The 13,317-nt window shown below is 47.0% G+C and overlaps 1 protein-coding gene across 2 annotated transcripts in view; it reads left to right on the top strand.

Annotated features, from left to right (window-relative positions):
- LOC117518919 (radial spoke head protein 4 homolog A-like) overlaps window positions 1–13,317 on the top strand; it is a 53,611-nt gene that overhangs the window by 725 nt on the left and 39,569 nt on the right. Inside the window, exons 1-2 of one of the 2 annotated variants that reach the window (XM_034180188.1) lie at window positions 925–984; window positions 2,517–2,739. In XM_034180188.1, the coding sequence (XP_034036079.1) occupies window positions 971–984; window positions 2,517–2,739 (237 nt within the window). In that variant the 5' untranslated portion in view covers window positions 925–970. Of the gene's footprint in view, window positions 1–924; window positions 985–2,516; window positions 2,740–13,317 lie in introns of those variants that run through there. The other variant, XM_034180187.1, reaches the window with a different exon arrangement.

The raw sequence follows: 13,317 nt of genomic DNA, 5'->3' as shown, positions 1-13,317 counted from the left end.
GCTGAAGTTCCTGGAATCTGCTGGAGCCACTCTTCCAGTTTGGGGGTTACAGCTGGTAGTGCACCTGTTACCACTGTGACCACTTTGGACTTTATCTTCCACATCTGCTCCAGTTGCTCCTTCAGTCCTTGGTACTTCTGTTTTCTCATGCTCCTTCTTTCTGATGTTGCTGTCAGTTGGGATTGACACATTGATCACAACTCTGGTTTTCTTTCCCTTGTGAACCACCACTATGTCTGGTTGGTTGGCCAGCAGCTGCTTGTCTGTCTGGAATTTGAAGTCACACAGGACCTTATCCCTGTTGTTGTCAACCATCTTTGGCTGTGTCTCCAGTCAGGACTTGGGGATTTCTAATCTCTGTGCGGCACAGACGTTCCTGTACATGATTCCAGACACTTGGTTTTGTCTCTCAGTGTACGCTGTCCCAGCATGTATCTTGCATTCTGCTACTATGTGCTGGACTGTCTCTGGGGCACATTTGCACAGCTTGCAACTTGGTTCCTGTCGGCTGTGGTGGATTCCTGCCTCTATGGATCTGGTGCTTAGGGCTTGTTCTTGTGCTGCCATTGTCAGTGCGTTCCATGATGCATATTACAAAATGGCTGACACACATCCAAAATGTCATTGTATTTGGCATGACTAGCTGATCTTTTTATAGATGTCTAATTGATAAAACCATCTGATCTTTTTATCAATGTCTAATTAATCAAACCAAAGTATTCACATCTGTTTGGAAAAGAAAACATGATGGAACACTCTGATTTGTTGTGTGACATGCAGACATACACTATAAAATTTTTACTTACTGCCTTGAACGCAACGTGAGCACGACACTCGCCTATAACTGCTTCTCACACCCTGCTCAGCATGGCGCTCTCGTTGGAGCAACATCTCTGCTATTTTGGCATTGTGGGATAGCTTGCCGGATTACTTTCGCCTGACCCAGAGCTGAATTTGCCGACATGAGAAGATGCTGCTGGATGAGTGAGTATTGACTTATGATCATTTAGGTGTAAAAACACACAAAATACACAAGTTCTTGTGTCAGATATACTCCTTATGTTTTTGTTACCCATGAAAATGCACTGTCATCGCAAATACAGCATTGTTCAGGAACTACTTTTTGTGCAGGAATTCATTAGGCATGTCTGCCATGGGCGTATACTAACACAGAATATACAAAAACTGTAGAGTAAACGAGAGCGTCAACTTTTAACTTACCATATGCTAGGCTAGTGGCGCTCGTGAGAGTATGTGCTTCTCACTTCACTTTGCAGCCAATCACATAGCCACTGATTCACAACAGGCTGAGGACAGCCCACATGGGGCCGGCCTAGCTGCAGAAATAGAAGTTAGCGTAGACAGAAAATCTGGGCTCTTTGTTCCAGATGTTGCATGTGATGTCGTCAAAGACCCTAGCGCTGCAGATGACTCTCTGTAATCAGTGTAGGTACCTTTCAACACAACATCTAAACTTGGAAGCCCATTTCCTGTCCAGCTCTTTTTGAGGTCACTCACCACATAAAAGAACTTAACAGCCATGATCAGAGCCTCTGTGCCTTTTCTAGCCACTAGGAGGACTTCTTGATGTCAGCCACTTCCTTGAACAGTCTGTTCAGTAGTCTGTGGTTAGCATTCACAGACTGGGCACTTTCAGTGATTGTAGAGTTCTGCAGAATTCTGCAGCGTTTTCCCATGACTCCTGCTGCCCACTCAGTTCCCAAGATTAAATATGTCCTCACTAATGTGTGGTGAGGTCTGTTTTGTTTTTTTTTTGGGGGGGGGGGGGATTTCTTGTTGTTACTCTGTCTTTCTGTTATTTGGGACAATGAAGCTTTCACTCCTGCCCAAAAGGATATGGGCTTTCAAAGATGGTCAACTAAGGGTGAAATCAGTGAGTGGATGATGAGGAACCATGTCCTAATGGGTCCGTTCTTGTTGTGGCCCAGCCCACCCTGAGGTTGAACAGTCGGATTCCATGAAGTCTTTTAAAGTGTGTCTTGCTGCTCATGTTTGATGTATCTGATGCTGATTATTTCTGGTCCATCTTACTTTTCTAAACTGGGGTTGTTGTATTTGTGGTGCAAGTTTTCATGTTTAATTGCTTATTTTGGAATTTGTTTTATTAGTGTCAACTTTTTGTGTTTTAGAGTTTTGATCATACTGATGCTTTGATGCACTTTTTAAAAATTGATCAATAAATAAAGAATATTTTGGCAGGAGTGGTGTCCAAGCAGTTGGTGTGCAAAAGGGTCCTGGTTTGAGACCACTCTTGTCCATTCTCCATGTAGAGTTGCATCTATAAGGTCATCTGGTGTAAATCTTAGCCAAATTAACATGGAGGTCCACCTCAGATCTGATGTGGTGACCCCGAGTAGACTTACGGTAATTATTAATATTATTGCTGTTTCTTCAAATTCACAAACTAAAAATCAGCGGTATATAAATCTATGTTAGTCTGTGCTTCCTTCTTGAAGTAAAGGGCAGTAAGAAGTCCCACATGTTTGCCATTCCAGCTATGACCACCTGACACGTGTGCTGATGAAGGTGATGGACGAGCGGCCGGAAAATGCAGTGGATGTGATTGAGGATTTGAGCCAAGAAGTGAAGCGGAGCGAGTGTGAGATCAGCCAGACTACGCTGCAAAATCTTCCCCAGCCCACCGCTGCTGATTCGCTGGTTGAGCCTCAGCGGCTGTTGTATTCTCATGGAGATGAGGTGGACCAAGAGGATGAACTGGTACTGGAACCGTGCACCTCCACAAATCTGTGCCAGTGATACCACACGGGGTTTCAATTTCTGAATATGAAGTCAGTCATTTGTAGATCTGAGCCCGTATCCATGAAGCAGCCTAATGCTAAAAATGGTTCCTAGTCATGTTATTCTAAGAAAAATCTTAGAATCCCTTGAATTCTTAGACACTCCTTAGAATTTTCCCTCGGTAAGATGAAAGTTGTCCGCAAAGCACCTTAGACCTTAAGAGAGCTTCTAAGGTGCCAAACTGCTAAGAGGGAGGAGGAGGACTTCTAAGAAACCTAAGACTGTCTTAAGTAGAGGAGATGGCAGAAAAGACAGAGAGGAAGTAGAGATATTCTCCATATGTAGGACGACAGTGAGTCAGTAACACGCTACCGGTGTTTACGACCGAATGGCCCCCCCTAAAATTTGGTCTGCCCTGCTTTCACTGCGTACACGTCATTTCTGAGCGTCACCAGCAATTCACTGATTATCGCCTTGTTTCTGCTTCAGACTGCCGCCAGTCATCATCTATCTCAGCAACAGAGACCTGAAGCTTTTGTACAACAATCATTGTTGTGAAAGTGTAGTGACACGGACCCACAACAGGGGGCGTAAATGAACGGACAATAGAAGGAGTTAAATTTGAACACTTTACTGTTGTGAATGCCACAACCACACACAGCAGATTATAGAATAAATACAAAGTCAATGGATAAAGGTGTCGTGTGGGCAGGCTCGACGATAGGAGACGTCCGTCTAGAGAAGAACCGGAACCGCACAATTTCCTCCGCCACTGAACCCGAAGGATACTGGAGCTGCCAGGTCCCGAGTCCCCCAGGTGGCCACCGTCTCCGCGTGTCGGATCTGGTACTGCTGGCGAAGAGCAAAGACAGTCAAGTGTGGGTGTGTGTACACCCAGTAACAACAACGGTGGGAATTCCACCTCCACCTCTAACACACACTCGTGCAGCGTCTGTTGTGTGGGCCGCTGAAGAGGAGGTACTGCTGGCCCACCACCACCAGAGGGCGCCCTGCTTGGAGTGCGGGCTCCAAGCACGAGAGGGCGCCAGACCCAGAAGAAGTGACAGCTGTCACTCATCCTCTGCACCAGCTGTCACTCGTTATCATCACTACCATAAAAGCCGGACTGCAACTCCACCTCCCCGCCGAGAAATCGACTACCGTGAGGTAATTCTCTGCTGACTGACACATTGTGTTATTTGCAGCCCTATTCCTGTGGACGGAGCCTTATCTGGAGTGGCGGAGATTAACGACGACGACTGCGCCTTACTCTCTGGACAGATAAGTGGTTACACAGGCGTTGCACGAGTGTGTGCTTCGGAGGTGGAGGTTCCCCCTCCTAACGGTGTACAGACCGAGAACCACTGAGTGTAAAGACTTACACTCATTCATCTTGTTTCTGCTTTTTGCCAGCAGTACCAGGGTCGACAGTCGAAGACAGAGGTCACCTGGGGATTCGGGACTTGGCGGCTCCGGTGTTCTTCAGGCCGTTGGTGGTGGAAGCCGTGTGGGACGCGGCCTCTCTCTCACCGGGGTCTCCTATCTTCGAGCCTGCCCACACGTCACCTGGTGTTAATTGACTTTGCAGATTTTGTGTATTTAGTTGTGTATTGTCACAACATTAAATTGTTACCTTTTGGCTTACTCATTGTCCGTTCCTTTGCGCCCCCTGTTGTGGGTCCGTGCTACGACACCCTCCCAACAGCGTCTGTCTATTCACTTATGTCAGATTTAGACTTTTACTCTTGCTTGCCTCTACTGGTGGTTGGCTCTCACTGCGGTATTGTATCACTTCCTGTTCCGGAGCACAGCTGTGTTTTTCTGTATCTGTTAGCTGTTTAATCTGCGCAGTTAGATTGATCTAGTTATCTAGATTACGATTTGTTTCCCAGTGTAATCTTTACGTGCCTTAACTAAAGCACTCCTTCTGCTGAATCACCTCTAAATTATTTACACATTATTCACTTTGCGTGTTTTTAGGAATCCGCTAGCTTAGCGTAGCTACTAGCTCTTAGCCGATTTAGCATGGCGGCTTCTCCTGTCTCTCCCGCACTTTTCTGCTCTGGGTGTGAAATGTTTAGTTATTCCTCGGCCTCCTTTAGCAGTAATGGTACTTGTAATAAGTGTAGCTTATTCGTAGCTTTGGAGGCCAGGCTGGGCGAATTGGAGACTCAGCTCCGCACCGTGGAAAATTCTACAGCTAGCCAGGCCCCTGTAGTCGGTGCGGACCAAGGTAGCTTAGCCGCCGTTAGTTACCCCCTGGCAGATCCCGAGCAGCCGGGAAAGCAGGCCGACTGGGTGACTGTGAGGAGGAAGCGTAGCCCTAAACAGAAGCCCCGTGTACACCGCCAACCCGTTCACATCTCTAACCGTTTTTCCCCACTCGACGACACACCCGCCGAGGATCAAACTCTGGTTATTGGCGACTCTGTTTTGAGAAATGTGAAGTTAGCGACACCAGCAACCATAGTCAATTGTCTTCCGGGGGCCAGAGCAGGCGACATTGAAGGAAATTTGAAACTGCTGGCTAAGGCTAAGCGTAAATTTGGTAAGATTGTAATTCACGTCGGCAGTAATGACACCCGGTTACGCCAATCGGAGGTCACTAAAATTAACATTAAATCGGTGTGTAACTTTGCAAAAACAATGTCTGACTCTGTAGTTTTCTCTGGGCCCCTCCCCAATCGGACCGGGAGTGACATGTTTAGCCGCATGTTCTCCTTGAATTGCTGGCTGTCTGAGTGGTGTCCAAAAAATGAGGTGGGCTTCATAGATAATTGGCAAAGCTTCTGGGGAAAACCTGGTCTTGTTAGGAGAGACGGCATCCATCCCACTTTGGATGGAGCAGCTCTCATTTCTAGAAATCTGGCCAATTTTCTTAAATCCTCCAAACTGTGACTATACATGGTTGGGACCAGGAAGCAGAGTTGTAGTCTTACACACCTCTCTGCAGCTTCTCTCCCCCTGCCATCCCCTCATTACCCCATCCCCGTAGAGACGGTGCCTGCTCCCAGACTACCAATAACCAGCAAAAATCTATTTAAGCATAAAAATTCAAAAAGAAAAAATAATATAGCACCTTCAACTGCACCACAGACTAAAACAGTTAAATGTGGTCTATTAAACATTAGGTCTCTCTCTTCTAAGTCCCTGTTGGTAAATGATATAATAATTGATCAACATATTGATTTATTCTGCCTAACAGAAACCTGGTTACAGCAGGATGAATATGTTAGTTTAAATGAGTCAACACCCCCGAGTCACACTAACTGTCAGAATGCTCGTGGCACGGGCTGGGGCGGAGGATTAGCAGCAATCTTCCATTCCAGCTTATTAATTAATCAAAAACCCAGACAGAGCTTTAATTCATTTGAAAGCTTTGTCTCTTAGTCTTGTCCATCCAAATTGGAAGTCCCAAAAAACAGTTTTATTTGTTATTATCTATCGTCCACCTGGTCGTTACTGTGAGTTTCTCTGTGAATTTTCAGACCTTTTGTCTGACTTAGTGCTTAGCTCAGATAAGATAATTATAGTGGGCGATTTTAACATCCACACAGATGCTGAGAATGACAGCCTCAACACTGCATTTAATCTATTATTAGACTCTATTGGCTTTGCTCAAAAAGTAAATGAGTCCACCCACCACTTTAATCATATCTTAGATCTTGTTCTGACTTATGGTATGGAAATAGAAGACTTAACAGTATTCCCTGAAAACTCCCTTCTGTCTGATCATTTCTTAATAACATTTACATTTACTCTGATGGACTACCCAGCAGTGGGGAATAAGTTTCATTACACTAGAAGTCTTTCAGAAAGCGCTGTAACTAGGTTTAAGGATATGATTCCTTCTTTATGTTCTCTAATGCCATATACCAACACAGTGCAGAGTAGCTACCTAAACTCTGTAAGGGAGATAGAGTATCTCGTCAATAGTTTTACATCCTCATTGAAGACAACTTTGGATGCTGTAGCTCCTCTGAAAAAGAGAGCTTTAAATCAGAAGTGTCTGACTCCGTGGTATAACTCACAAACTCGTAGCTTAAAGCAGATAACCCGTAAGTTGGAGAGGAAATGGCGTCTCACTAATTCAGAAGATCTTCACTTAGCCTGGAAAAAGAGTCTGTTGCTCTATAAAAAAGCCCTCCGTAAAGCTAGGACATCTTTCTACTCATCACTAATTGAAGAAAATAAGAACAACCCCAGGTTTCTTTTCAGCACTGTAGCCAGGCTGACAAAGAGTCAGAGCTCTATTGAGCTGAGTATTCCATTAACTTTAACTAGTAATGACTTCGTGACTTTCTTTGCTAACAAAATTTTAACTATTAGAGAAAAAATTACTCATAACCATCCCAAAGACGTATCGTTATCTTTGGCTGCTTTCAGTGATGCTGGTATTTGGTTAGACTCTTTCTCTCCGATTGTTCTGTCTGAGTTATTTTCATTAGTTACTTCATCCAAACCATCAACATGTTTATTAGACCCCATTCCTACCAGGCTGCTCAAGGAAGCCCTACCATTATTTAATGCTTCGATCTTAAATATGATCAATCTATCTTTGTTAGTTGGCTATGTACCACAGGCTTTTAAGGTGGCAGTAATTAAACCATTACTTAAAAAGCCATCACTTGACCCAGCTATCTTAGCTAATTATAGGCCAATCTCCAACCTTCCTTTTCTCTCAAAAATTCTTGAAAGGGTAGTTGTAAAACAGCTAACTGATCATCTGCAGAGGAATGGTCTATTTGAAGAGTTTCAGTCAGGTTTTAGAATTCATCATAGTACAGAAACAGCATTAGTGAAGGTTACAAATGATCTTATGGCCTCGGACAGTGGACTCATCTCTGTGCTTGTTCTGTTAGACCTCAGTGCTGCTTTTGATACTGTTGACCATAACATTTTATTACAGAGATTAGAGCATGCCATAGGTATTAAAGGCACTGCGCTGCGGTGGTTTGAATCATATTTGTCTAATAGATTACAATTTGTTCATGTAAATGGGGAATCTTCTTCACAGACTAAAGTTAATTATGGAGTTCCACAAGGTTCTGTGCTAGGACCAATTTTATTCACTTTATACATGCTTCCCTTAGGCAGTATTATTAGACGGTATTGCTTAAATTTTCATTGTTACGCAGATGATACCCAGCTTTATCTATCCAAGAAGCCAGAGGACACACACCAATTAGCTAAACTGCAGGATTGTCTTACAGACATAAAGACATGGATGACCTCTAATTTCCTGCTTTTAAACTCAGATAAAACTGAAGTTATTGTACTTGGCCCCACAAATCTTAGAAACATGGTGTCTAACCAGATCCTTACTCTGGATGGCATTACCCTGACCTCTAGTAATACTGTGAGAAATCTTGGAGTCATTTTAAACAAATATGTAGGACTGCTTTTTTGCATTTACGCAATATCTCTAAAATCAGAAAGGTCTTGTCTCAGAGTGATGCTGAAAAACTAATTCATGCATTTATTTCCTCTAGGCTGGACTATTGTAATTCATTATTATCAGGTTGTCCTAAAAGTTCCCTAAAAAGCCTTCAGTTAATTCAAAATGCTGCAGCTAGAGTACTGACGGGGACTAGAAGGAGAGAGCATATCTCACCCATATTGGCCTCTCTTCATTGGCTTCCTGTTAATTCTAGAATAGAATTTAAAATTCTTCTTCTTACTTATCAGGTTTTGAATAATCAGGTCCCATCTTATCTTAGGGACCTCGTAGTACCATATCACCCCAATAGAGCGCTTCGCTCTCAGACTGCAGGCTTACTTGTAGTTCCTAGGGTTTGTAAGAGTAGAATGGGAGGCAGAGCCTTCAGCTTTCAGGCTCCTCTCCTGTGGAACCAGCTCCCAATTCAGATCAGGGAGACAGACACCCTCTCTACTTTTAAGATTAGGCTTAAAACTTTCCTTTTTGCTAAAGCTTATAGTTAGGGCTGGATCAGGTGACCCTGAACCATCCCTTAGTTATGCTGCTATAGACGTAGACTGCTGGGGGGTTCCCATGATGCACTGTTTCTTTCTCTTTTTGCTCTGTATGCACCACTCTGCATTTAATCATTAGTGATCGATCTCTGCTCCCCTCCACAGCATGTCTTTTTCCTGGTTCTCTCCCTCAGCCCCAACCAGTCCCAGCAGAAGACTACCCCTCCCTGAGCCTGGTTCTGCTGGAGGTTTCTTCCTGTTAAAAGGGAGTTTTTCCTTCCCACTGTAGCCAAGTGCTTGCTCACAGGGGGTCGTTTTGACCGTTGGGGTTTTACATAATTATTGTATGGCCTTGCCTTACAATATAAAGTGCCTTGGGGCAACTGTTTGTTGTGATTTGGCGCTATATAAAAAAATTGATTGAATTGAATTGAATTGAATTATCTGGCGGAAAGCAGAGCGAAGCAGTCACGGCCCACGCCGGTCCTCCGGGGAGACAGCTGCAACAATGTATCTACTGGAATCAATATCGGAATATTCAGGCTGAGAGTATTACCTCCGTAGAAGAACGATGTCTCGGCGACGTGGTGGAGGTGTCATCCTGCTTTTATCCGGGGTGAAGTGCAGATGATCGGTGACAGCTGTCATAGTTGATGAGTGACAGCTGTCACCTTGGCTGTTCCTGTGAGGCGGCAGCGCCCTCTCGTGCCTGAAGCCCACACTTCAGGCAGGGCGCCCTCTGGTGGTGGGCCAGCAGTACCTCCTCTTCTGGCAGCCCACACAACAGGACCCCCCCCTCAAAGGGCGCCTCCTGGCGCCCGACCAGGCTTGTCCAGGTGGCAACGGTAGAAATCGGCCAGGAGGGCCGGGTCCAGGATGAAGCTCCTCTTCACCCAGGAGCGTTCTTCGGGTCCATACCCCTCCCAGTCCACCAAATATTGGAAACCCCGGCCCATTCGACGGACGTCCAGGAGCCGGCGCACTGTCCAAGCTGGCTCCCCGTCGATGATACGGGCAGGAGACGGCGCCGGACCGGGTGTACAGAGGGGTGAGGTGTGATGCGGTTTCAATCTTGAAACGTGGAATACTGGATGGATCCGCCGGGAGTTGGAGCCTCACTGCGGCGGGACTGAGGACCTTGAGGATCTTGAAGGGCCCTATGTGCCGGTCCTTCAGTTTGGGGGAATCCACCTGAAGGGGAATGTCCCTTGTGGATAGCCACACCTCCTGCCCGGGCCAATATGCGGGGGCCGGGGACCGTCGACGGTCTGCATGGGTCTTTGCTCTCGTCCGGGCCCTCAACAAGGCCTAACAGGCGGTGCGCCACACCCGACGGCATCTCCGCAGGTGGGCCTGGACTGAGGGTACACCGACCTCTCCCTCCACCACAGGAAACAAAGGGGGCTGGTACCCCAGACACACCTCGAACGGGGAGAGGCCGGTGGCAGAGGACACTTGGCTGTTATGCGCATACTCGATCCAGGCCAGGTGTTCACTCCAAGCCATCGGGTGTGCGGATGTGGTACATCGCAGGGCCTGCTCCAGTTCTTGGTTAGCCCGTTCAGCCTGTCCGTTGGTCTGAGGGTGATACCCAGACGAGAGGCTCACGGTGGCCCCCAGCTCCCGGCAGATACTTCTCCAAACCTGCGAGGAAAACTGGGGACCACGATCTGAGACGATGTCTGTTGGTATCCCATGCAGACGTACGACATGGTGGACCAGGAGATCCGCTGTCTCCTGGGCCGACGGGAGCTTCGGGAGGGCCACGAAGTGGGCCGCCTTGGAGAACCGGTCCACTATCGTGAGGATGGTGGTGTGCCCCCAGGACGGTGGGAGGCCCGTGACGAAATCCAGACTAATGTGGGACCAGGGGCGATGAGGCACAGGAAGCGGCTGAAGGAGTCCCTGTGCCTTTTGGTGGTCCGCCTTGCCCCTGGCGCAGGTGGTGCAGGCCTGGATGTAAGCCCGGACGTCAGCCTCCAGGGACGCCCACCAGAAGCGCTGCCGGACCACTGCCACGGTCCTACGCACCCCTGGGTGGCAGGAGAGCTTGGACCCGTGACAGAAGTCCAGGACGGCAGCCCTGGCTTCTGGTGGGACGTATAGTCTGTTCTTTGGCCCTGATCCGGTATCCGTGCCAGGGCCTCCCGGACGGTCTTCTCCACGTCCGGTGGATCCGACAGCTCGGTTTTGACTTCATGTTCATGCACCCGGGACAAGGCATCCGACCTCTGGTTCTTGGTCCTGGGGCGGTAGGTGATTCGGAAGTAAAAACGGCCGAAGAACAGTGACCAGCGGGCTTGCCTGGGGTTCAGCCGCCTGGCGGTCCTGATATACTCCAGGATCCGGTGGTCAGTAAAAACCGTGAATGGCACTGACGCTCCCTCCAACAGGTGTCTCCACTCCTCAAGAGCCTCTTTCACCGCTAGGAGTTCTCGATTGCCCACATCATAGTTCCGTTCTGCTGGGGTCAACCTGCGGGAGAAATAGGCACACGGGTGAAGAACCTTATCGGTCTCTCCGCTCTGGGATAGCACGGCTCCTATCCCTGAGTCAGAGGCATCCACTTCAACCACAAACTGGCGACTGGGATCAGGCTGCACCAAGACGGGTGCAGTCGAGAAGCGCTGTTTCAACTCCCTAAACGCGGCATCGCACCGATCCAACCAGGTGAAGGGAACTTTTGGTGAGGTCAGGGCTGTCAGGGGTCTAACTACCTGACTATACCCCTTAATGAACCTCCTGTAAAAATTTGTGAAGCCGAGGAACTGTTGCAGCTTCCTACGGCTCGTAGGTTGGGGCCAGTCTCTCACCGCCGCGACCTTGGCCGGATCCGGGGCGACGGAGTTGGAGGAGATGATAAACCCCAGGAAGGACAAAGAAGTGCGGTGAAACTCGCACTTCTCGCCCTTCACAAACAGTCGGTTCTCTAACAACCGCTGCAGGACCTGACGTACATGCTGGACATGGGTCTCAGGATCCGGAGAAAAGATGAGTATATCGTCCAGATATACGAAGACGAACCGGTGCAGGAAGTCCCGCAAGACGTCGTTAACCAAGGCCTGGAACGTTGCGGGGGCGTTGGTGAGGCCGAATGGCATGACCAGGTACTCAAAGTGACCTAACGGGGTGTTAAATGCCGTCTTCCATTCGTCTCCCTTCCGGATCCGAACCAGGTGATACGCATTCCTAAGATCCAGGGGAAGGGTGAGTGCCAGATCCTTGCTGAAGACGTGAGCAAGATCGTGGTACTCAACCGGCACCGCTGTCAGATTGGGAGGGACTTGCCATAGGTATTAAAGGCACTGCGCTGCGGTGGTTTGAATCATATTTGTCTAATAGATTACAATTTGTTCATGTAAATGGGGAATCTTCTTCACAGACTAAAGTTAATTATGGAGTTCCACAAGGTTCTGTGCTAGGACCAATTTTATTCACTTTTTATATGCTTCCCTTAGGCAGTATTATTAGACGGTATTGCTTAAATTTTCATTGTTACGCAGATGATACCCAGCTTTATCTATCCATGAAGCCAGAGGACACACACCAATTAGCTAAACTGCAGGATTGTCTTACAGACATAAAGACATGGATGACCTCTAATTTCCTGCTTTTAAACTCAGATAAAACTGAAGTTATTGTACTTGGCCCCACAAATCTTAGAAACATGGTGTCTAACCAGATCCTTACTCTGGATGGCATTACCCTGACCTCTAGTAATACTGTGAGAAATCTTGGAGTCATTTTTGATCAGGATATGTCATTCAAAGCGCATATTAAACAAATATGTAGGACTGCTTTTTTGCATTTACGCAATATCTCTAAAATCAGAAAGGTCTTGTCTCAGAGTGATGCTGAAAAACTAATTCATGCATTTATTTCCTCTAGGCTGGACTATTGTAATTCATTATTATCAGGTTGTCCTAAAAGTTCCCTAAAAAGCCTTCAGTTAATTCAAAATGCTGCAGCTAGAGTACTGACGGGGACTAGAAGGAGAGAGCATATCTCACCCATATTGGCCTCTCTTCATTGGCTTCCTGTTAATTCTAGAATAGAATTTAAAATTCTTCTTCTTACTTATAAGGTTTTGAATAATCAGGTCCCATCTTATCTTAGGGACCTCGTAGTACCATATCACCCCAATAGAGCGCTTCGCTCTCAGACTGCAGGCTTACTTGTAGTTCCTAGGGTTTGTAAGAGTAGAATGGGAGGCAGAGCCTTCAGCTTTCAGGCTCCTCTCCTGTGGAACCAGCTCCCAATTCAGATCAGGGAGACAGACACCCTCTCTACTTTTAAGATTAGGCTTAAAACTTTCCTTTTTGCTAAAGCTTATAGTTAGGGCTGGATCAGGTGACCCTGAACCATCCCTTAGTTATGCTGCTATAGACGTAGACTGCTGGGGGGTTCCCATGATGCACTGTTTCTTTCTCTTTTTGCTCTGTATGCACCACTCTGCATTTAATCATTAGTGATCGATCTCTGCTCCCCTCCACAGCATGTCTTTTTCCTGGTTCTCTCCCTCAGCCCCAACCAGTCCCAGCAGAAGACTGCCCCTCCCTGAGCCTGGTTCTGCTGGAGGTTTCTTCCTGTTAAAAGGGAGTTTTTCCTTCCCACTGTAGCCAA

Source organism: Thalassophryne amazonica, chromosome 10 (genome assembly GCF_902500255.1).
Source record: "Thalassophryne amazonica chromosome 10, fThaAma1.1, whole genome shotgun sequence".
Taxonomy (NCBI): domain Eukaryota; kingdom Metazoa; phylum Chordata; class Actinopteri; order Batrachoidiformes; family Batrachoididae; genus Thalassophryne; species Thalassophryne amazonica.
The sequence above is the reverse complement of the archived record's forward strand: the minus strand, read 5'-3'. Positions and strand labels throughout refer to the sequence as shown.